Source organism: Lycorma delicatula, chromosome 2 (genome assembly GCF_047948215.1).
Source record: "Lycorma delicatula isolate Av1 chromosome 2, ASM4794821v1, whole genome shotgun sequence".
NCBI classification, from domain to species: domain Eukaryota; kingdom Metazoa; phylum Arthropoda; class Insecta; order Hemiptera; family Fulgoridae; genus Lycorma; species Lycorma delicatula.
In genome coordinates, this window is record NC_134456.1 from 151,669,921 (window position 1) to 151,695,914 (window position 25,994).

The 25,994-nt window shown below is 28.6% G+C and overlaps 1 protein-coding gene across 8 annotated transcripts in view; it reads right to left on the reverse strand.

The window, feature by feature from the left end:
- bbc (choline/ethanolaminephosphotransferase 1 bbc) overlaps positions 1-25,994 on the reverse strand; it is a 140,815-nt gene that overhangs the window by 83,277 nt on the left and 31,544 nt on the right. For 3 of the 8 annotated variants that reach the window (XM_075356463.1, XM_075356465.1, XM_075356466.1), the window contains exons 3-6: positions 25,126-25,248; positions 22,534-22,637; positions 12,276-12,407; positions 5,175-5,306 (exon numbers count right to left, since the gene is read on the reverse strand). In XM_075356463.1, the coding sequence (XP_075212578.1) occupies positions 5,175-5,306; positions 12,276-12,407; positions 22,534-22,637; positions 25,126-25,248 (491 nt within the window). The remainder of the gene's footprint in view (positions 1-5,174; positions 5,307-12,275; positions 12,408-22,533; positions 22,638-25,125; positions 25,249-25,994) is intronic. The other 5 variants (XM_075356464.1, XM_075356467.1, XM_075356470.1 and 2 more) reach the window with 3 other exon arrangements.

Here is a 25,994-nt window from a genome sequence, read left to right on the forward strand (position 1 = left end):
TAGTAGTAAACATCGAATTCAAAGGGATAAAATTCAATCTCTTCTACTAGTTAAACATATTTAAATTTGTAAAAAATTACAAAAAAAATTGTAATTGTAATAAAAATTGTAATAATTGTAAAAAAAATTGTTAAAAAATTGTAAGCCAACATTTGCTGGAAATGTTGGCTTTTCGGGAGATATTTAATCAACTAATGTAATTATAGTTCATTTTTGTATATATATTGAAAATAATGATATTTGAATTAAAAAATTGTCATTTATAAAACAAAAAGATTTAAAATATTTCTCTCAGTTAGCATTCTACTCAGACTGCTAAAATTGAGACTATGTACTCGACTATTACACATTTAAAATAGCAAAAATTTTACAAATTGCGAATAAAACTTCAATTTTACTATTTATTTATAAAACTTACTACTTCTGAATATTTTTTTTAAAATTTAAATCCTACAATACAAATTGTCATATTTTCCATACCCCTCACCACACCTGGAAAACCCCCTTAATTATAACCCTTACAAAACTAATATTATCAAAATACAAAACCATTATCTATGAGATATATTTATATGTTCAAATAGACATGCAAGAAAGTTTAATATTCATAAATACTTTCTGACCAGTCAAAACACTTTCTCTAGTTTCCCCTTGTATAACATTAAGTATTAGTTACGAAAGTATTATACCTATTAATAAAGTAATATATAAAATACAACATGCTTTATTTCTAAATTTAATCAATTACATAAGCATGCTTAAACTGCCAGCACGCAAAACTAGTTTATATTTAATACAAGATTTATAATAAATACATTGCGAAACTATACAATTAACATTTTATTTTATTAAAATGAAGTTATACACATTTAAGAAAAAATGATTGTGTTCCTTTAATTAAAATCATTTATAAAACAAGCTTATATATTAAAAGCAACAAAATAATTTAACTTTCTTAATCCGTCTGGAATATAAACTGTACTATTTTCCCATTATACTTTACTCTCAGTATTTTTCCCACTGCATTATTTTCTTACAACCTTAATTTTTTGGTTAAGTGATGATTTAATTCTACAAGTTAATTTCTTAAATTTAATTTTCACTTTTTTTGTTATTGTTACAAAAATACAATTATTTAAATTGGAAACACTTTTACTAAGTAAAAGTATCAAACCATGAAATTAAACAATGTACAACCAAAATTAAGGATAAAAATGATAAAAAAGGATGTTTTGTTAAGAGTACTAAAATTATTTATAAAATATCAAAATTAGTTATCTCTAGAAATTGGGTGATACAAAACACACAATATAACACTTTAGGGTCTATAATTTGAAATGTGTTTTTAACTCGCTGATTGATTTTAGTTATTTACATTTTAGTTATTTTATTTACATTTTAGTTATTTCTGGAAATGTTACAGGTTAACTATTTAGTAATCCCTATGTGTACCTAATTTCATACACATGTGCATCTACATAAGACCAAACTCCATAGAGAGGAGTGGGAGAGAGAGCATTATAAGAGTAATTATTTACTTTAATAAGTTGGCTCGATCCTGAAATGTTACTCAACAAGGCTAAAAAAAATTATAGCTTATTAAAAATATGAGTACTGTGATGCCATTGTGTCTGATAGGATCAAAAAACAGGCCAAAATTGGGTTATATATAAATATTCAAATATTTGAGCCAAATTTCAACATTTTTGGTCAAGTTTTTAGAGAAATGAGGAAAACTGTTTAGAAATAATATTGAATACCCATATCATCCAAAATCCAATTGAATTGAACTTCACAATTTTTGATAACTTAATAATAGTACCTCCATAATAATAGTAACTTAATAGTACCTCCATCATACTAAACCTCATTTTTTATGAGGATTATAAAAACTCAAAAAACTGAAAAAGATGAAAACAAAAACTATCCCTCCACCTTTAAACTTTGTTCAAAATTTAGTGCCAACAATGAGAAATTTTTCGAGCTATTTTTGAAGCTTATGTTGAGTCAATCTGGAGATATTAATTACAATATAGGCATAGATACATCTTCCAGAGATTTCAATATAATTTTTTATATTTTTGAGCAAGCGGGTCTTGAAACATTTACATCCACAAAAATGTAATAACTTAAGGAATTTTGATTCCTCTGGAAGCAGGCAATGCGCAGTCATTTGTTGATAAATACTAGCAATTTCAAATAATTTTGTGAAATAAAATGAAAACATAATTAAAAAAATAGAAACCAAAATAATCATTGCAACGATCATCTCATTTGCTTTTATTAAGTAAATGCAGTCTTTTTCACTTCATTTGCTTTTATGTTAAATAAATGCAATCTTTTTGGAACAAGATAATTTCTTATATTTATGACCATCGCTACTGACTTTTTATTGATAGTGATTTTAAAAAAATAATCTTTAAGATACTGAAAAAAATATTCATATATAATTTCCACAAATTTTGTTTGAATTTTAAGTAAAGTAGAATGATGTGACTGCATGGACTGTTATTTCATCTAAGCACTGACATACAAAATTCACATCACCAATGATGATATGAGAAAATAATTTGTGTTCCTAGTGGTTAAAGCAGTCATGAAATGCCCATGCAGATGTCATTATGACCTTTGTGAGCAGTTTTCAACATTTTTGGCACCCATCATGCATGCAGTTTATGATAGCTTAATGTCCGTCACAAGTCTCAACAACATTGTCTTTGAAACTGCTGGAAATTCTAGAGAAAGATTACTAATCATAAAGCGATGATTTTCTCTCACTTTTACATTCAGATGTTTAATGAGATCATCAGTCTGGATACTAGACCAGCCACTTCTCTGTTCGTTGTGAACATTTGAACAGCTTTCCATAACTCACGACACCATTGCCTCACTTTTCCTTCATTCACTGTGATATACCCAAATGTTTTCAATAAATGATGTTGGATTTCAGCAGCATTATGTCCTTGTCATTAGACAACTAATCACTGATTGAACTTCACAATTGGCGGGATCTGTTATTATCACACTCCCTTAAACACATTGTCTCACAAAGGCAAACAGCAATGAACTGAAAGCAATGTGCCAGATACACGTCCAACAAACTACTTAAAGTTACTGCACATATGCGAACCAATCAGTGTAGCCAATCAATATTTATAACTCATCTGCCCTTACTTTTAAACCGCGTCTCATAAATACAAATTCAACACCAATTATAGGATTTTTCTATGTATTGCCATTTGTTGGAGTTTTTAAAAAGATATTTTTCATAGCATTTAACATGAAACTGATAATATAAAATATTATTGAAATCTTAACCAATGCTGAGTTTTTAAAGTTTTTATTTTTACAGTAATAATTTATCCAGATTACACAAAACTTTTGTAGAAAAAATAATCTGTTTAATATAAAAATCTTCTTAAGAATTCTTTTTTCTGGGATTTCCATGAATAAAATCATGTATACATACAGACACAGCTTTTTAAATCTGAGAAATCTATTCTTCCTTAGTCAGAGACAGAGGTGGGATAAGTGAGAGAAAAGAGAATAGAATATGGTATATCTGTTCATCTGCACCTGCCATTTTATCTGGCATTCATTATTGAAAAATAAGAATTAATAAATCCCAACATATTAGTGAATTAGAATTTTATGAAATAAATTTGCTTGGAATTATTTTTTATAAAGACTTATGGTACATTATTATATTTTTTTGAATGTCAAGTAAATAATGGATATAAGAAAAATTAGAATAAACTAATAAAATTAGGCCACGATACATTAATTGTTTATATGTAAATACATAGTGATTATTATATTAATTTCTTATATATACAATTTCTCTCTCTCTTTCTCCCTCTCTCACTGTCTCATTTTATTTTACTTACTGTGTTTATCTAACATAGTTATCTCACTGTTACTGGGTAAACATTTTTTTTTTTTTACATGAAATCTATCTAACACAAAAATGAAAATTGGACAACAAATTAGATTGGTGATTAGTGTTTAATGCTATTTGGTCTTCAGGAGTAAGTTGTTAGCACTGAATAAAAACTGGTAACCCTGACCTAGAAGAGACCAAATGAAAAACTTTAACTTTGTTAACGGCGTGACCCACAGTGAGAGAACTGAAAAAAATTGATAATCCTAATATAACTTAAGATTTTACTAAGGATGAAAAACTTTTGACAACTACTTAATGATATTTTAGTTTAATTTTATAACCATTAAAATTACAATTAAAAAATTCTAACCTTCATGTGCACTGTCAGAGGTACGAATTGAATTCAATCAGAAATCTAAAAAACACTTCCAAATCATGTTCATGCACAAAAAGAATAGCAGTCGGTTTCATAATGCAATGAAAAAGAGATGCCAAACATTTTAAAATACACAAACTTAATCTGTACAGAGCTGGAATTTCCATTTTTTAAAACCTAAGAAAAGGCTAAATTTATTACAAACAATCAGTCAAAAACATAATTCATGCACCAAATAACTAAGAAAAAACACACGGCATTGTTTTAACCTGGCTTAGGCCAATATAAAAAATCTAACTCCACTGAACCCCCAATTCAGAAACTGACTCGAAAGTGTTAAAAAAAAGCCTTGTAAGACAACAGAAAAAATATACATATGCATAAAACCATCTCTGTAGAAAATTAAAATATATATTTAAAAATAAATTATATTCCTTGTGATTCTGCCAATATGAAGAATAATTTCAAATAATAAATATTACGCAACTTACAACAGAATTTTAATTTAGATTTAAAAAATTATACAACTATACATATTATCTACTAAACCTACATAACTATTTTTTTTTCTTTTATTTATTTATATTTTTATTATACATACTATCTAAGCATCTTAAAAGCAACCACCATAAGATCTGCACAAAAAAATTAAAATAAATCAACAGCACTATATGTCATAAAATTAAATTTAGCAAATAATAAAATAACATAGTTTATATATTATAAAAAATTTACTTTTAGATACATGAATGGATAACAGTAAAATGCGAATGTGCAATAATCAAACAGCATCTAATTTTTTTTTTTTTTTTCAAAAAAACAATAACAAAAACAGAACAAATAGTAGCTAATGAGTGATTAAACCTCTTGACTGAACTGACGAGTGTTATAAACATCGAACATAATGGGACTTACAGCAACTGTTGAACCATTTTTTCCGGCTCCACCTGATCGAAAGTTTTGACAAAATTCAATGAAAACTAGAAGATATCCAGCAGCTATGGCACCAACTATTCCTTCTTGATATGTATATCCAATATAAGGAATCTAATAGAAACATCTCGGTAATGTGAATAACAATAATAAAAATAATAGTAAATTAATAAATAATTAATATTAATTATTATAAATAAATGAACTGCACAAATCAACCAAAACTGACATCATTAACCACTGAAAGACTGTGCTAAAGTATCATAAATATCTATCATCCCAATTTTCCTAATTAGTTACAATCTAAGATAAAAAAATCATAAATTATGCTATTTAACTAACCACAATGTAATTTATAAACTACTATTTTTTTTTTACAAAAAATAAAAAATACAAAAATCATTATTTCAAAGCTGTACTCATTGAATTCATGGTTTTAAAAATTAAACATATATATATACATTATGAAATAAATTAAAAGTGCTAAGACATAACATATTTGAAAAATATAAATCTAATTTGTATAACCGAAACAAAGGTTGCATGCAACAACAAAATGAAGAAATTTTTCACCTGTAATTGCATATAATTTGATTATAATTGTACAATTTATAAAATACGACCTAGTAATAAAAAAATTGAAAAAAACAACCTATAATCCCTAGGCAACATAGTAATGTATCCTGAAAAACTTGATAGTTCTAGGAATATTTCATAATATAAAAATCTCAATAGACAAAATAAAACTACTTTTAAAAAAAACACAAAATTATATAAAATAATTACTTCCCCAATTCTTTAAATTACAACTTTAAGAGATTGTCCCCAAATTAAAACTTAGATTTTTAATTCAGTGCTAACTTCCAAAAAAATAAATTTAAAGAAAACAAAAAAAAATTAAAGAAAAATCAAAAAATTATTAATTTTATACTTTTAGTGCAATTTTTTTTAATTAAGTCAATCAAAAACAAGGATAGGCTTACAAAATACACTGCCTATACAAATAAAAATTATTAATAAAAAAAACAAGGGAAGAAACCTGCAACTTTTTAAAAATAAAAAAAAGATAAACTTAAATGATGTAAACAGATTGCTTTCACAAAGACATCAGTTATATATTACTATGACAATAATCAAACACTGAATAATTATGATAAATAAAATTATACATCTATAAATCAATTATGTAGGCAAAAAAAGCTTTTGAAACTGTGGGGTTATTGTACTTCTTCTAGATTTCTGTGTGTATGGTGGAGATTAAATGGTTTGTGGCTGTTATTTGTACAGAGTACTGTTTTTAACTGTGTTTTAATGATCATTTGTGTTTGGATGTAGTCTTTTGAATTACTACCAGGTTTGTTTAGTTAGGATTGATTGATTTCTGTATGCTTTAAAGAGAAAAATACTATTAAATTTACTAAACAGAGGGGATCTTCCTATCAAAACTAAGTGTTGTGACAGTAATGAAATGAAGTTATCATATAATAGTGAAAGTTTATGGTATTGCAGAAAATGACTCAGAAACATGATTCTTTAACAATCGACTATGTTTTTACCAAAGATTGTGAAAGTCAATTATCGGTGGAATCATGATCGTATGTACATATTATTCGGTAAATGTGAATTAGAAATTGAAATTAGATCCTGAAAAAAACTGTTATTACAAAAAAGGCCCAAATCAGGTGGGGACAGTATGAATAAATAAATTAGTTGTTGGATAAACATTAAAGTAATTATAACCTTTGACTTTACTATAAATTTAAAGTCTTTTCAACATTATTTAAGTGGATTTTATTATTTATTCAGATGATATAATAAATCTTGTAACATTTATGATATAAATTATAAAGTATTAAATTTTTCCTATTCATCATCTAAAAATTAATGAATGGTTTATCGTAGAAATACTACTGCTTCCATATACATGCATGAACTAATTAACTATTTTGTAGGAAGGCCTACAAAGCTAGGCGTTATATAAATTAAATTAAAATAATTTTGTCTTATTTCCCCTTCAAAATCAAACAACACTTATCTAAAAACCTTTTCTTGTATATTACACTATTTTTAAGAAAAAAATTGTTAAAGCTTTGTTCATATTATAAAACACATTTATAAAAAAAATTAAATCATGCTGCATTTGGATGCCAATTCATGAACAATTTGAGTTTTATTCTGTGGTACTAGAGTCTTAGCAAGGCGGAAGGAAGAAAGACAATTGACTTTACTAGCTGTTGTAAAATAAAGTAAGTACATAATCTGTTAAAATTAATAGTGTTAATAAAACACACGCGCGCATATAATGATAATGCTACTTTCACACCAACCCAATAATTTTATATAAATTTTTAAATGATAATGCTACTTTCACACCAACCCAATAATTTTATATAAATTTTTAAAAGTCAACATAACATAAGTAAAAATTCTTCCAAAATCAATTTTTACATCTGCATTAATTTCAAACTTTTTGTATAAATAATCTTTACAAACATAGGTGTAACCACGGTGGGGTACTTGCCGCTCGTGGCTCATGTAGTCAAACGAAAAATTGTAGGTCAATATCAATAGGTTATAATAGTATTGCACAGCAAGAAAGCATGTTTGAATCATGGCAGGAGCACTCTCTGATGAACAAGTGGGGAACTGGTGGTTCAAGATCTGGATGGTCTGTGGTAAAACTTAAAGATTATAGATTGTTCAAGGCTGGATTCAGAAGGAAAGTTCTAGTACCTTCTGTTCCCTATTTAAGTGCCGCAATCAGTGCGAGTGACGTCAGTTGAGTGAGTTGGCATAATTGAGCTAGTTCAGACCACAATCCCATAACAATAGTAATCTAAAATGGATATTAGAAATATTTTTAGCAAAATAGGTATGTATCTATATTATTTTCATTTGAGTCAATGAGTTGCAAACCCACCTAATTAAAGCAACTTAAAATGTTCAGAAAATGCGAAGACTGTTTTTTTGTTTGTAACAATAGTGATTGTGATGTCTTTATTTATTAAATTTGTAAAAAAATCATAAAATACGGAAAATAATAATCATAATATACGGAAAATTATAAATAAGGAAATAATAAGTATACCACAATACAATAATTTCAAATAACGATTGAGAATTGTTGTAATCCGCTACATTTGCATAACTAGATGGTTTTGAATTGTGAAATTGTTGATTTTGAAACTAACAGAAGTAGCTAGTTGCAAATAATAAAACAAATTTGTACAAAACATTAAAGGTTTATTAAAAAATACTATCATTCAATTATAAAAAACATTAAAAGTCTGATAGCTAATAAATAGTAAATAGTTCAAAATTCATAATCTTCTAATTTCATCAAGTTCAATCATTACAAAAGTAGATATATGTTTAGTAGTGAAATCCTTAAATTGAAGAATAATTTTTCCTGAGGATGGTCAAATGACTGAAAGTCCTAGAAAAGAGAACGCGGATGAATTGTTGGTAAGGTTGAATTTCATTTTATTTATATATAGATAAAAGTTGTTACGTTAAACAACACAATCTTGACACAAAAATTTCTAACCTCAAATCAGATCCATATTAGTTCACATTAATTTAATTCTGTAAACAGCCACAGCCTGTTAGACTTGACAATTCCATCAGTTTATTTGTGTTTTTTCTTCTTATTCCACTAGTACACTTTTTTAGAAATGAAAAATATTTCCTTTTGCAAATTTGAAAAAAATGACAATTAGATGGTTTTTTTCATCAACTCATATTTAGATTATGAACATTTTTCATGAGCAAAAAAAAAATTTTACTTTCAAATTGCTGTAACTTTTGTGAAAAATTATTGCATGGAGATTATAAAAAAATATTTTTAAGCTTGAAGTTTCTAGTAGAGAATCCATTCAGAAGCTTAAATTCTTAGTTGCTTTGACTTTTTTGGTTAAGTGTAATAGTAGTTATTTACTTTCTTTTAGGAAGACAGACAGAAGAGGAAGCAACCAGACAAAAGTAGTAGCCACAGTGACAGCGATGAAGAGAAATCGAAACAGAATGTTGGTGAAAAATCCAGTGGATCTTCACTATCATCTGGTTCTGGTGTACAGGATCAAATGTATTTTGATAATGATGTGGGTCACTGGCTTGGTCTTTCATTTAGTATGACTTCATCTCAAAAAATAAAAGTTTTAAAAAACTGTTGGTCACCAACTCCAAGTAATAATGATTTTGCTAAGGATGCTGTGCTATTAAAAAGAAAATTCAAATACAGCAGGTTGGCGGATTATGCTCTTTGGCTGGCATATTCCAAGAAAGAGTACATTGTGCATTTACTGTGTGTTGTTTCCAGCAATTAATGTGCATGGTATTTCGGGTTCTTTCATAGTGAGGCACTTTACTCGCTACAAAGACATGCATGAATTCACAAAATTTCACACGTCATCTCAGTGGCATAAATTGACGGCCACAGAAGCAAATGTTTTGTTGAAAATATACCCAATGATGATATCTGTTCATCAACAACAAGAAACAGAAGCCAACAAGAAAATTGTTGCATCAATAATTTTGACTGTGATGTTTTGGTACACAACCTTTGAAAGGCAAAGAAAATCACAAAAGTGTTTTTGAAGATTTGATCAAAGTCAAAATTGATGCTGATGATCACATTTTAAAAGAGCACAGAAAAGGACGCAGAAAATGCCATTTACTTGTCACCACGGATTCAAAATTAAGTAATCAGCCTATGTGGCGACATCATTAGAGATGACATCACTACCGACATGAAGAAGGCATGTGCTTACAGCACCCTGGCAGATAAGAGCAGTGACATAACATAACAGGGAAAGAGCAAATTTCCACTGGGGTTAGATTTTTTGATGAAGAAAAGATGATGGTTCATGAGGAACTTCTTGGTTTTGTAGAGCTGGCTAACATGGATGCAAAATCTGTAGCATCTGCAATTAACAACTTTGTAGAAAAAATAGGCTTGATCCAGAAAACTGCGTAGGACAAGGATATGACAGGTGTTCCAGTATGGCAGGAAAGGATGGTGGTGTCCAGAAAATTATTTGAGAAAAATACAGGAGAATGTTATACTTTCACTGTGCTAGTCACAAACTGAAATTAGTTGTACACGACTTAAACAAAATAGCAGTAATATAAAATATGATCTCCACAATAAAAGAAATAATAAGATTTTTCCAAAAATCAGCCCGTCATCAAAAATGCAAACCAAATATACCAATGCTCTGTGAAACCCACTGTTCTCAAAAATATAAAAGTATCACCACTTTTCAAGAAACATTATGTGCAAATTGTAATGGCGCTTGAAAAACTATCAACAGATAGTGACATGCAACAAGAAGAGCTGCTTTTCAAATGCATTGCATTGCTACAAAATCAGAATTCATTGTTAGTGTTTGTCTCATAGCAAAATATTTGGCCCTCCTGCAACCGGTGGTAAATGCTCTTCAGTCAAAAAGTGTGGGCTTACTTCAATACGCAAATCACATAAAAAAAAATCACAGATATCATGAGAAAACACCATGGAAATGAGGTTGTTGAAAGTGAAAGTGTTACGGTAGAGGCTGAAACAATTGCTGAGCATCTAGGAAGAGATTTCAATATGTTGCGAGTCATAAATCAGCAGACACGTCATGCGAATCCACCAGCACAAACTCCTAGCAAGTTTTGGAGAAGATCACTGATTATTCCGTACATAGATTCATTAATAATGTCTCTGGAACAGCGTTTTTCTGAAGAGAACTTGCCCATATTTTCATTGCTTACGTTGCACCCTCACATAATGCTTGATAAAACTTAGGAGGATTTTTAAAAAACTACAAAATTTTGTACTTAATGATTTCCTCAGTAAACCTGAACTTTGGTACAACAAATGAAAAGAAAAAATTTTCCAAACGCCTAACTGAAGGAGAGAGAACTAGTGTACTAGTTAAGAAAACCCAACTGTTCCATACCCATCCATAAAAAGGTTGCTACTTATCTTACTTGCACTGCCCTGCACATCATGCACTATCGAAAGATCCTTCAGCACCTTATGCAAGGTAAAAACTTGGTTACGGTCAACAATGATAGATAATCGGCATGTCAGTCTTTGTATGAGTGTGCATGCATATAAAAAGAGGGTTCTGGAAACTAGAAATAAACTTGAGAAAGAAATTTTGTCAAGATTTAGCCAGAACTCTTGTAGGCTAGTGCTGAAATAAGATTTAGATAGGTTCAAATAGTATTGCAACTAACTACTTTTAGCGTTTTCAAATGTTCAAATAAAACCATTTAACAAAAAAACCATTTAACAAAAAAATGTTATCTTATTTTTGCTCCCCTGGAGAAAATCCTGGCTATGCCTATATTTAAAAATGCACTAGCTTATAACTTTTTGTCAAAATAACCTTTTGAAATTAATATGGTTAAAATTAAAAAGTAGATAACTTTAACTACTAAAATAAGTAAAATTTTAGAGAAGAATGGCAGGTCTGCACATAATCAATTTTATCCAAACAGCCTAAAAGTAATTAAGCAGTAATTAAAAAAAATAAATTCACATCTAAAATAGAAAATATTTTTAAATAAAATAAAATAGATTAATTTCACATTCATACGTACAAGAAAGGACTGGCAAAAAAAACTGAAAACAGAAAAACAAGGTGACAATTTTCCATTGTTAAAAAACACAAGAAAACTTAAAATATATTAAAAAATTAGAAAAAACAACCATTAGCTATAAATCAACTGATTAATCAAACATATAAATAAATTAATTGCTCTCTTTCACAGACAATCTAAGTTAAAATAAATTGATTTACTCCACAATATAGTTCAGTTATTTTAAGAAGCTGTTTAAAATAAAATGATTAGATATAATCAGTTCTTCATGCAGAAAAATAATAATACTGTTCATCTATAAGACAAGTTATTAAAACATAAAAACCAACAGAAAAAGAATACAAAAAGAAAAATCAATCAAATGTCATATTGATGAGAATAATGACTACTTGTGACGATATGTAAACCATGCAACTGCATTATATGGTTATGGCCAATCAGTCGAAGTTTTATTTTCATTTGTTTGTTTTTTTTTTTTATATAACTTACAGCAACCGTCGAACCATTTTTGCCAACACCACCGGTGAAAACCACTGTCAATACATTATAAAGAGATATTGAGCCACAAATAATAATCAATAAGATAAATGCGTGTTGTAACTCTATTAGATCAAGCAGTACCTAACAAAAACAAAGTACACAATGTACAAAAAAGTATAATAAAAATAAGCTATCAAAATAATAAATAAACAACATACTATGTTTTATTATACTCATGTCGCAATACATGTAACTACTCACTTCAACACTAAACAATTCAATTTAATGTATAATTCAAAGATAACTAGTAAAAATAATTTAATAAAAATTAATTATAAATATAATTATGTATTATATAACATTATATATAATATATAATATTAATATATTATAATAATAACATAATATAAACTATTATATTATGTGTATATATATATATATATATATATGTATGTACAAAATCCTTAAAACTAAACATTGAACTTATTAAAGCTTAATAATGTTGGTATCACAGTAATACCATAATTTACAAGGGTCATTTGGAAAGTCCTTGACCTGACAAAAGATAGTGCAATTATGACCAAATGACTATGATATTTTTTCTTGTATGATCCTTTAGACAGTGTTCTGTAAGTTTCAGACAAGAATGTTCAGTTACTGATAATTGATTAAAGCAAACATGTTCAAACATTTTTAAAAAAAGGGTAAAAATGAAGTTCCTGCTGTTTTAAATTACTTTGTTTTAAAAAGGTTTATTCTTGACATATATACAAAAAGAGATAAGATTCCACTTTAAAGGGTTCTTCCTCTGTTTTCAATGATAAAAAGTAGGTTAGTGAATTTTAAATGGTCATTCAAGATAATAAACACTCGTGACACCCAAAAAAACTCACCAACGAAATCGTCACAAAAATTCATAATGCTGTATTAAATAACTGCCGACTGAAGGTATATAAACTTGCATTGCAAAAATATTTATAAACCATGACTACTTTATCTTAAACAATGTTTTAAGTATTAAAAAGTTTTACACTCAATGGGTGTCATGTTTGTTAACAGTCAACAAAAAATGCATTAGACACTTCTCACGACTTATTTAGATGTGATTCTGCTGATTTTTTTTAATGTTTTGTAATGGATGAAACATAAATTCTTCTCCATTACATGACAGAGTAAATAGCAGTCCAAACCGTGGGTGGAAGCAGGTGAAAGTGTCCCAAAGAAAGCAAAAAAATTCCGACTTGTAGGAAAAGACATGGCTGTGGTTTTGTAGACTTCTCATGATGTGGTACTCGTAGATTACCTGGCAAAAGGCAGGACCATCATCAGAAAGTATTACCTTCCCTACTGGGCCTATTGCATGTGCTAATCGAGCTAAATGACTATCTATGGGCAAAAAGATAGTGCTCTTTTACCATAATAATGTGCCTAAATACATGCCTTGGGTTGTTATAGGAAACTCCACGACTTATGCTGCGGAATGCTTTCACATTCACGTATTTAGCTCCTAGCGTTTACTTCCGCTTTCCAAACTGAAGAAATGACTTGCTGGATGACGATTCATTTCAAATGATGAGGTTAAAGCTGAGACAGATGCTTACTTTGGAGAAGTGGACCGATCACATTACACTGCAGCTATTAAAAACTTGGAAAGTCTGTCTAAATATATCAAATTCCACGGTGATAAGGTTAAAAATAAAAATAAAATTTCAGGAAAATCTTGTGTTTCTTTGTCAGGCCACAAACTTTCTGAACAACCCTAGTATAATTATTACATCCCAAGTATTCAATAACTTTATCTTTGATGAATGAACTTAATCATATGCAAATATAACATGTAAATTAAATAAAAAGTCAGTGAACAAAATTATAATAAATATAAAATATATTAAGTCATTTTTAATTAAATAGGTATTAAAATTACAGCCACTAAAGTTGGAAGACAGAATCAATAATAATACTTAGTATGTTAAGTGGTTCATTAGCAAACTACCACTTTGTTGGTTACTTTTTTAAAGTGATTTTTCTGTAAATGAATGCAAAAATAACTAATTCTTACAGCTGCAAGGTTTATTTAAAGATCTTCCACTAGTAAAAATTATGTTGTTTTATGAAGTTTATACAAAGAACAATCTGTAACAGTATGGTTAGAAAATGGCATTATTTTTTTTAAGACAGGCTACTGAATAACTATGATGATAAAATAAAACATCAAACTATGACTACAAAATATGTGAAGGAAAAATATATTTATGAAAATTATTGATTATAATAATTATTTGTATAATAAAAATTTCAAGACATAAAATAAATGGTGAGCTAAAGATGATAAAAATATTGATCGATGCATGTAAGTGTAACATTCTACCTTCTGTTCTTATATTCTTCCAATACCATAAAAGTTATAAAAATTAATTTTTTTCAACACTGTCACTGGAGGTGTAACTGGAATGATCACAACCACTATTTTCTAAAAATTCAAAAGACAACTTAATAAATGACTGTATTGAATGTAGAAAGAAAATTAAAAATAATGTATACTATGAAATTGAGGTAAATTAACAAGCCATTAAAAATCATCATAACAAAAGATGTACGTTGCTATTAACTGTGACTAAACGTTTTGCACAATAATGCTCAATCTCACACATCACCTTTAACTGATAAACTGTTGTTATGAAATGTTTCCACACTTTTGACCAACCCCATTAAGCAATTATCCCCATCTGTTGATGCACACTCTAAGAAACGATTAGCATCATACAGCGATCTGAAAAATTATGATGCTTTCATCAGTTTTTAACTCAAAAAAAGGTTTTAATAAACGGTTCAGCAAACTAGCAGAGGAATTTTTTTAACAATGAAATTAGAATGTTGTTAAAGTAAATCTGTTTATTGTCACTATTTTTCAGATACCGGAGTATGTAAGCAAAAAAAAAATTTTTTTTTTGAAAATGTTGATTCCACACATCGCATCACCAAATAAAACATAAAAAAAGTTCAATGACCAAAATTTTTTCTCAAGATAATTGAGGCCGCAAAACACAAAAAAACAAAACAAGTGAACAAAAAATTGAATATGTGAAAGAACATATGAGATAATTTCCAAAATATACAAGCCACTACTCTCAGCATCAGGCCCCAAATAGAAAGTACCCGAGTATTAACTTAAATATTAAATAATACATGATTTACATAAAAAATATTGCCATGACAGAAATCGAGGAACCAGTAAAAGAAAGCTATTACAGACGTTCAACACATAATTCAATTTAACCTTTCACAAACCAAATACAGCTACTTATAACATTTTCAACAGTTTAAGAACAAAATTGAAATCATGGAAATCATGATGCCCAACAGGCTGTGCTAATACACAAAAGACAGAGGGTGCAAGAAATGAAATGAATAAAATTAAGAATGTGGTAAAAAGTGATCTCAGCCATGTGGGTATTTGGTTTGATGTGGAAAACACCTTACCTACACCAGTTCTAAGTTGCTCAAAGGGTCTATTACTGTAGGCAGTTATGGACATACAACAGGTGCATTCATAATTTGTGTAAAAATCACATCAGTGTGTTTACATGGCATGAGGTCCAAGTCTTCATGAGGATGCCAGGAAGTAATATCTTGTTTACACAAGTATGTACAAACTTTGCCATCCAAGGTGGCACATTTGAAATCATTTAGTGGTAATTGTGGCGGACAGAATAAAAGTCAGTTGATTGTTAAATTCTGGTAACACGTAGTAAATAATAATAAATAAAAACTGTGGATCACAAGTTTCTTGTATTACATGGGCAAATGTCTATATGCCAAAACAATGGGCAAATAGTTCGTAGCCGTAAGAATGAACAACGAAGACTTCGTTACTCTTGATAATATACAAGAAACTTTTGTTCCTGTCAGTGGGATACGCAAAATGCAGTGGTTGCATTTTGATCATGAAAAACCATACTACCATACAAAGAAACATTAATGAACCCGTGGGATTTATAACACGCTATCGAGTCAGTTTGAAGAAGACAATGTCTTGCCACCACTTACTTTAGCACTAGAGATGCCAAAAACGGAAATGGCTAAGTACAATGACCTATAACAATTATTACAATATAAACACTGAAGTAACGTGCCTTTTACAACTCTCTTACTCAAAGCAACCAAACTGAAGCGCCAACCTGGACAATAGGTAACACGCCAAAATTGCTCAAAATTGGTTCAGTGTTCTCTAGCAAAACTTCTTATCCTGAACTCAGTAATTATGGCATTGATAGATAATGTGTATGACACTGATTCATACTGAGGAAAAAGTATTAAAAATTGTACTTTTTTATGTTTCTAAAATTTTTCAACAACTTCCAATTTACTTCTTAATTTTTTTCAATATTTATTCTAATTTTATAAAAAAAAAAAAAATTCTTATAAGATTTTTATTGTTCTACTATTAATGGTTATTCTATTTATTTTTCTGATTATACATGGAAGCCAAATAGTGCAAGTACTGCTGTTTGACATTTAAGTGCTAATAACAACAAAGTTAAATTTTTTTACATTTGGGATTAGGCTGGCTTAAATTTTGAAACCAGTATCAATACTAGTATGCACTTATTACCATGGTACACTGTTGATATAACTGGTTATAATCTACTTTGAACTTGATTTTCTCAAAATAAGATTTTTGTCACTTGTACCTCTTGGCTTTTCAGCCCCTCAATTAAAATACATATAATGATACTACATCAGAAATAAATGTAATCATTGCATAAAAAACTATTTAAAGAAAAATAATAGTAACAACTTAGATATGATGCAACAATCTCAAATGCAGTATTACTAGAAATAATATAAATCAAATTGGATATTAATCAAATCAATCAGATAAAAAAAAATGTTGTTACTTTGTTAGCACATTTTTCTTCTTTAATGGTACTGTCTACTAACAGGTATCAAGAAACTACATTCTTCATGATCATCTGTCGTGAGTTTTTTCTTTTACATTACGGAATCCTTGTCTCCCTTTCAAATCATCTAACATTCCTATTCAATTATTACTTTTTGAATAAAGAAATGCCTTAGTATGTGAACTATCCAACAATTAACTTTTCTTCTTTGTATTGTGTTAATCATAATCCTAGTCATTTATTTTGTCAAGACCTGATCACTACTTTCTCTCACCAGTTGATATCTAGCAGTTTCCTCCATCGCCACGTTTCAAAACTTACAAAATTACATAATAAATATATTCAAAAACTATGAATTCAACAAAATATTTATATAAAAATTTTATAACTTCCACTTTTTATTATTATTCTACTCGAAAAAAAATTAAGAAAGGTTATTTAAACATTATTTAGAACAATATAAAAACATTATATTTTCACTATTTTTCATTTCAGAATTCACCGATTTCTAAAAAATAATAATTACTTTTGACTACTTCAGGTTAACAATACAAACAGGTTATCCTGAAGTTGGATTCCATATTAGAACATAAAAATAGTATACACACTGTTTCAACCTGAAATATACATTAAAACTTAAAAGTACTCTTAACTTTTATATTAACACACAAATTAATGTAGACACAAAATCAGAAAATACTGTAATTTAAATAATTACATTAATCAGAGTTCAATATCAAGGAAATGCCTTCCTCACGTGTTTCACATTAATTCTCTACAATATTTAAGACACAATAACATAAATAAAATATATTTCCTTTAACAACCAATACTGGTACTAGAAGGATAAATCACCTCTTTTTAAAATGAGCGACATGAAAAATCACCACATCAATTGAGAGGATCATGTGATTATTTGTGCCTCCTTTAACTGTAAAACTGCTGCATTGAATTCCGTGAAAAGAATGGATACATCAATTGTACAAGCGACCTTGAATATATTACTTAAAAAAAAAAAATAGGTTTGAAAAGTGGATAATGAGACACCAATGAAAAAAATAAAACTGATGTTTATCCTGTAAAAAAATTAAAGAGGTTCAAGAAGAAAATGAAAAAAAATATCTGTATGTGCCTTCTCTATGAATCATGAGTACTTGCCGTTGGTGAGGGGGGTTGAGTGCTCAGGGATACAGAGTAGCTGGACCGAAGGTGCAACCATATCGGAGAGGTATCTGTTGAGAGCCAGACTAAGGAATGATTCCTGAAAGAGGGCAGCAGCTCTTTCAGTAGTTGTTAGGGGCGTGAGTCACAATGACTTAAACGGCCATATCAACATCACTCAGTCCTCTGAGTACTGCGCAGCTGAAAGCAATGGAAAACTACAGCTGTTTTTTTTCCAAGAAAATGTGGCTCTCTGCATTTTCACATAACAATAATGGAGGCGCCTTCCTTGGTAAAATATTCCGGAGGTAAAATAGTCCCCCATTCGGATCTCCGGGTAGGGACTACTAAGGAAGGGGTCACCAGAAGATTGAAAAATTTTAAGCCTCAGATTAATAGTAGAAGGAAGATTAAAGAAAAACAAACCAACATACTTGGCGTTTATAGACCTAGAAAAGGCATTCGATAACGTAGACTGGAATAAAATGTTCAGCATTTAAAAAAAATTAGGGTTCAAATACAGAGATAGAAGAACAATTGCTAACATGTACAGGAACCAAACAGCAACAGTAACAATTGAAGAACATAAGAAAGAAGCCGTAATAAGAAAGGGAGTCCGACAAGGATGTTCCCTATCTCCATTACTTTTTAATCTTTACATGGAACTAGCAGTTAATGATGTTAAAGAACAATTTGGATTTGGAGTAACAGTACAAGGTGAAAAGATAAAGATGCTATGATTTTCTGATAATATAGTAATTCTAGCCGAGAGTAAAAAGGATTTACAAGAAACAATGAACGGCATAGATGAAGTCCTACGCAAGAACTATCGCATGAAAATAAACAAGAACAAAACAAAAGTAATGAAATGTAGTAGAACTAACAAAGATGAACCACTGAATGTGAAAATAGGAGGAGAAAAGATTATGGAGGTAGAAGAATTTTGTTATTTGGGAAGTAGAATTACTAAAGATGGACAAAGCAGGAGCGATATAAAATGCCGAATAGCACAAGCCAAACGAGTCTTCAGTAAGAAATATAATTTGTTTACATCAAAAATTAATTTAAATGTCAGGAAAACATTCTTGAAAGTGTATGTTTGGAGTGTCGCTTTATATGGAAGTGAAACTTGGACAATCGGAATCGGAGTATCTGAGAAGAAAAGATTAGAAGCTTTTGTAATGTGGTGCTACAGGAGAATGTTAAAAATCAGATGGGTGGATAAAGTGACAAATGAAGAGGTATTGCAGCAAATAGATGAAGAAAGAAGCATTTGGAAAAATATAGTTAAAAGAAGAGACAGACTTATAGGCCACATACTAAGGCATCCTGGAATATTCGTTTTAATATTGGAAGGACAAGTAGAAGGAAAAAATTGTGTAGGCATGCCATGTTTGGAATATGTAAAACAAATTGTTAGGGATGTAGGATGTAGAGGATATACTGAAATAAAACGACTAGCACTAGATAGGGAATCTTGGAGAGCTGCATCAAACCAGTCAAATAACTGAAGACAAAAAAAAAAAAAAATCTGTATGTGTTCCATAAGAACAAAGAACAATGCACACAGAAGAGTAATATTTAAAAAAGGTTGTTAGTGAAAACAATGATAAAAAATGTTAATGCATTTTTTTCTAATGGGTTCATTTTTTAAATTAAAAAGATTGGTAGAAATGTACAATTTATACATTATAATGTTTTTTGTTAATTTTAGCATCATACTTTTATAATTTCATTAATAAATGTGCACGATTCCTTGTTTTATTAAAAAAATTTACATTTTTTTTTTCATTTTCTATCTTCAGTGCTTTCACAGAAATCTCATCAGTCAACAGAAATTACAGTCAAAGAAGTCAACAAATTAACAATTTCAATCATTGAAATAAAATGGTTTTAACTCTATAACTGAGATGGTTAACAGTTCTTCATTTTTATTTTCTTATAATAAAAATTTATATGAAGAAGCAAATCTATCTTTGAAAAAGCATTAAATGAAGGTATAAAACTCAGCTAGCGACAAATTATTTGAATTGTCATGATAATTATATGCGGCTGCCAGAATACAATTTGACATAGTATCTTTAACATCTCTTTAAAAAAAAAAAATTGAAGTTAAAATTAAAATCAATTGGAAAGTACAGGTATTGAAAAATATAATTTATTTTTTTTACTCTTAACAAGTACTGAACTCCCTTAAAATTTTAAAACCACAATTGAAATAATTAGTAAATTTGAAAAAATGTTGATAACAAAAAAAATAAATCTGATTTTATTAGGATGGTCCTATAAGACATGCACTTGGCAGACAGAAAAGGCTATCTTATTTCATTCTCGTTTTTACAGCAGTCAAAGACAATACTGAATGAACACTAAATTAATGCAGCCATCCCATCAGGTTAAAAAAAATCAGTCATTATATAGTGGTTAAAACTATAAAAATTAAGCATTTTAGAGGTATAATAAAAATCCAGACTCTTAATTTAATCATAACAGGAATTAAAAATACATCAGGAAAAATCGCAAACTGATGCATAAGAATAAATAAACCTTGAATTTTTTTACCACTTTCAAATCATATGAATCACCTTTATAAAAAAAGTTCAGTCAAATAGGCTATCAAAACAAAGTTTTGAAGGCTTGCATTTTCAACATAACCTAAGTTTTATGTGGATGACGTACAACAACTTATTTCAGGGCATAAACTATAAAGAAACAAATTTTTTACTTAAATTTATATCCAAGAACACATATTTTACTACCACTGGAAGAATACACTAATGTACTTTCAGGACTGTAAAATAATCAATCAGTACTGCTTAGTTGTAAAAAAAATCTGATGTGGACACCACATAACTTCCTTGTTTGTACACCTATTGAATTACATATACACTTTTTTTTTTAATAAAAAGAACATCAAATTTTATTTCATTAATAACTTCTGATATTTGTTCATATTTTTATTTTTTAAATTGTTATTGAATTATTATTATTTATTGTAATTTTTTTTACAATCAGAGGTTAATAATTATTAATAAATCAATATATTTAAATTAAAAAAAAGAGATAAACTCAGATTTGAACCAATGTACTTTCCTCTTGTAAGATCAAAATATTTCATTAATTAAAATTTTATTTGGCTATAACTCTGGAACGAATGAAAATAATACCATTTATGATATATTGATGAAAAGCTTTCAATGAGGGCTTATTACTGCAGTTAAGAAAAAGTCAAAAATCTAATTTTTTTTGGATTTTGGGCATTTTTGGACACTTATGATCCAGTGGATTGCAATCAAAAGGGGAGTTGCACAACTAGATGTTACAACAGTTCTAAATCCAAAATTTCAACATCCTACGACAAATCATTTTTGAGTTATGCAAGATACATACGCACATACAAACATAGACGTCATGCCGAAACTAATCAAAATGGATATTTCCATTGAAATTTGAAAACCGAAATTTTTCACGATCACAATACTTCCTATACTTTGTACAAGGAAGTAATTAACACCAAGTATAATGGATATAATATTCCTTGTCACATATTGAAATAAAACACATTAAATGATTAGCAATATTTCATTGTGGAGTGCTCCAAACACCAAAGAACATCAATTTAATTTGAAGACTGAGACTTCTTAAAAACATGAATAATCAATATTATTAATATTAAGAACCTTCACTTTTTAAGGTGAATCTATTATTATTATGATACAGAATGTAACACCTACTGATTGCAATAAAATAAATACATAATGAAATGGCTCTAAAATATGATATTACAACAGCAGAAATAGATAAGAAATTACTAAAACTGAAACAAAGATTTATATATAAACATCCTCATAAAATCTGTGTATATAAGACCTGTTTCATCTTATAATTCCAGGATGTTAAAATATTCTTTAATAAAGGTAACTTAGAAATAAGCAACCTTCTTATTTTTTTACAAATATTACAACACATATTGTTGCCAGAAATGCTTTTCTAGATGTTATAAAAGAAATTGATTTTGCTTTTAACCAGAGTTCATAAAGAGATAGAATTATAAAACTCTACCCATAACTTTATCCATATTACTTTTCAGGATAAAGTAAATTAACAGAATTTTACCTGAAAGTAATTTTCTTAGATGAAAATAGTAAATAAATTTTAATACTTAAATATAAACGTACTTTAAAATTAAAACTGTTAAATCTAACCTTAGTAGCCCAAACACTAGGTCCAAAGAAGGCAGAAACCAAATGTATGAACATTATTGTAAATTGAGCCTCAGTCACATCAACTCGGCCAAACCTTAGTGTACCTGCAGAACAATTGAAATAAACAATTAAAAAATCTAAATAAAATCACTAAATTCACTATGCTACCAACTGCATCAAAATTTTTCCAATTTTTTTATCAGAAATTTGATCTTGCACAATCTTAAAAATATAATATAACGCTTTTCTCATTAAAAAATTAAGTTCAGGTTTGCTAAATCTTTTCTGAGATTGTATAGGCAAAGATTGTTTCAATTTCAATATCAATTTACATAATAGTGGTTTGTTTTGTTTTTCATAAAAATTAAATTTGTAAATTGTATGTAGAATGTTTTAGCTGTAATAGATTGTTTTAGCTTTCAATATTTTTTTTATTTCAAAACAGACATTACTTAGCAAAAGCGCCTCATATACAAAATATTTGAAATTTAAAGGAACACAGTTCTCACAGTATCTCTCTCACACTGACAGGTCACGTTCTGCATCTTGCTAATAACATTCAATTGACCTAGACGAATCAGAGGGTAAAATCTATAAAAAATGTTTTATGCTAACGTTCATGAAATCATGGTCTCCATGATGCTGTATAAATTGCAATATCAATTCACTGGTTCTTTTTGTTTTTCATAAGAATTAAATTATTAGTATAAAAATACTAACATATATTTATCTATGTTATTTTATTAATAAAAATCACCTTTACTTTATTTTTTTTTAGCATAAAAATTTTAAAAACACATTTCTCATAAAAATGAACATGCACAGATAATACATAGCATTAGGTCTAACAGAATAAATATTCTGACAGTTTCATCTAATAAGAAAAAACTGTTACTGGGTTGTTACCCTTTTGCAAATGAACTCATATCGATCTAACTCAGGACAGAACAAAATAACAAATTGAATTAATTACTAAGAGGTAATCAATTAGACTAGATAATCATTTTTACAGCTGCTAAAATACATTTACCAGAAGTTTGACAAATGAAAAGAAGCACGTTCAAGAGGAGTAGTCAATTTGCAATTTACATCACTACCTAACAATTAATTATAGTAAAATAGTCCCAAATTTATACAAAAGTCTTTTTACAGTTTTATCAACTTTTTTTTGTTGCTCAACCAACATAATTCATCATATACACTAATATAACTATTAATTCATATGTCTGTGTAAAAATTTGTACATTTTTTTCTCAATAACTCATTGCACATTATTCCATTTTTCTTTAAGTCATTCTCAAAAATTTCTTCATGGTAATATTAAGTGCTGAAGTATGTTTTATTTTTATTTCTAACCAAATATAATTGGGAGGAATATATGCTGGTGGGGTGTGCTCTACTTCCTCATTTAACTACAGAATGAGTGAAATGAAGTAAGAAATGATTTCAAGAAAACAAAATCATAAAAGACACATGACAGTTTCTCTATTCCAGAAACTAAAATTATTTGAAACCCAAAAATGAAATTTAGCAAGTGCCTCTACCTCAAAAATGGCCTATTTTTTAGGTATAACACCAATGTACACCAAGTAGCAAAGGGATCCCCATGGCAGAAGGGACAACTCAAAAATTTACATTGGAAATTTTCTAATGGTAGGATTGTAACAAAATATTTTCCAGGACACGGGAAAATATAAATTTTGCTGTAAAAATCATCAGATTCCAAAATGTCAGTCATTTAATATGTGTCATAGCTAGTTTCAAAACTGATCTACAATGACTTAAACTGGTCGACAGTAAAACACTAGAAAAATAAAATTTAGCAATGCTAACTTATCTGAAAGCAATCTATTTTTTGGTAAGAGACCATAACTTGGATACAACTACTTTTGAATCTAGCAACAACAAAAATTAAATGGCCACCATTTTATTTAGGGTGGTTATATACAAATTTTTTTACATCAATACATATATATATATATATATATATTAATAATTTAACCACCAAAACATAGTAACAGATTAAACTTAAAAAAACTAATATAAATAGTCGACTTTTGTGGGATCCCGCACCATCAGTCAGTACACAAATTTTATAAATGTATAAAACAAATATTAATACACTTCAAATTTAGAAAACATAAAACACTATTAATAAACACAACAACTGTTTGAATACAATTCCACTGCCATTACTGACAATCTTGTTCATACCAATTTTGTGATTATTAATAATGTTTTATATTTTCTACATTTTAAGTTTTTTAATATTTATTTTATGTAATTATATAATTTGTGTATTTCTGATGATGCAGGATCCCAAGAAAGTCAATTATTGGTATTAGTTTTTTTTTTAGGTTTTATTTGTTACTGTATTTTGGTGGTAGGTTGTTAATATTGAATTTAATCAGCACAAAGGTGATGATGAATTATTTGAATTTTCAAGATATATATATATATATATATATATATATATATATATATATATATATATATATATATATAAATATATAAGCAGCAATTAGCTCTGCAATAACAATATAATATTTATTAACTTAAAAATTTAAATGATCAACAACAAAAATATATTACCTGATACATATGTTTGCCAGTGTGCACAATAAAATAATGTTATCGCACAAAAACACTGGAAAAACATCCATGACGGTGAATGACCAAGCTGAACAGCAATGCAGGCTGATAATGCAACAAATACTACAACAAAAAAAAACAGTCATTAAAAAAATTAATAATTATAAAAACAGAAATAAAAATAAAATAAAATAAATTTTAAATCATGAATTCAATAACGGCAATTAAAAACTTTAAACAGTCTATGAATATCATTCCTTATTTTTTGAATTCTATCTCAAGGTTACAAAAAAACCCTTTCAAAAGAAGGTGCAGCCAATTCAATTATGACAATTACATCACATTTCTGCCAAAATCAATATTTGCTATAGAACCAATTAAGATCGTTTATATACAGGGTCTGTTCAAAAATAACCGAACAATTTTAATTACATTGAAATATTTAGTGAGTGCAATGTGTTTAACTGTTAGTAGCGATTTTTGTAATGTGCAATTTTCAGGAGCAACGATAGAACATAAAATTTTGCGTGAAACTGGGGAAAACTTTCACAAACATTTCAACTTTTGAAACAAGCTTACAGAGATATTGCTCTGGATCATATACAATGTTACAAATGGTTTTCTTGATTTAAAAGTAGTCGTCAGTCAATTGAAGATGACCCACGACCAGGAAGGACTTTGACTTTGACTCAACTGATGGATGACACCCACGTTCAAAAAATCAACGAACTAGTGCATGCAAATCGCTGATTGACTGTCAGAGTACTTGCAGAAGAGGTTAGCATCTCAATTCGATCATGCCATGACATTTTGACAGGAAAATTGAACATGCATCAAGTTGCAGCAAAGTTTGTTCCTCGTTTGATGAC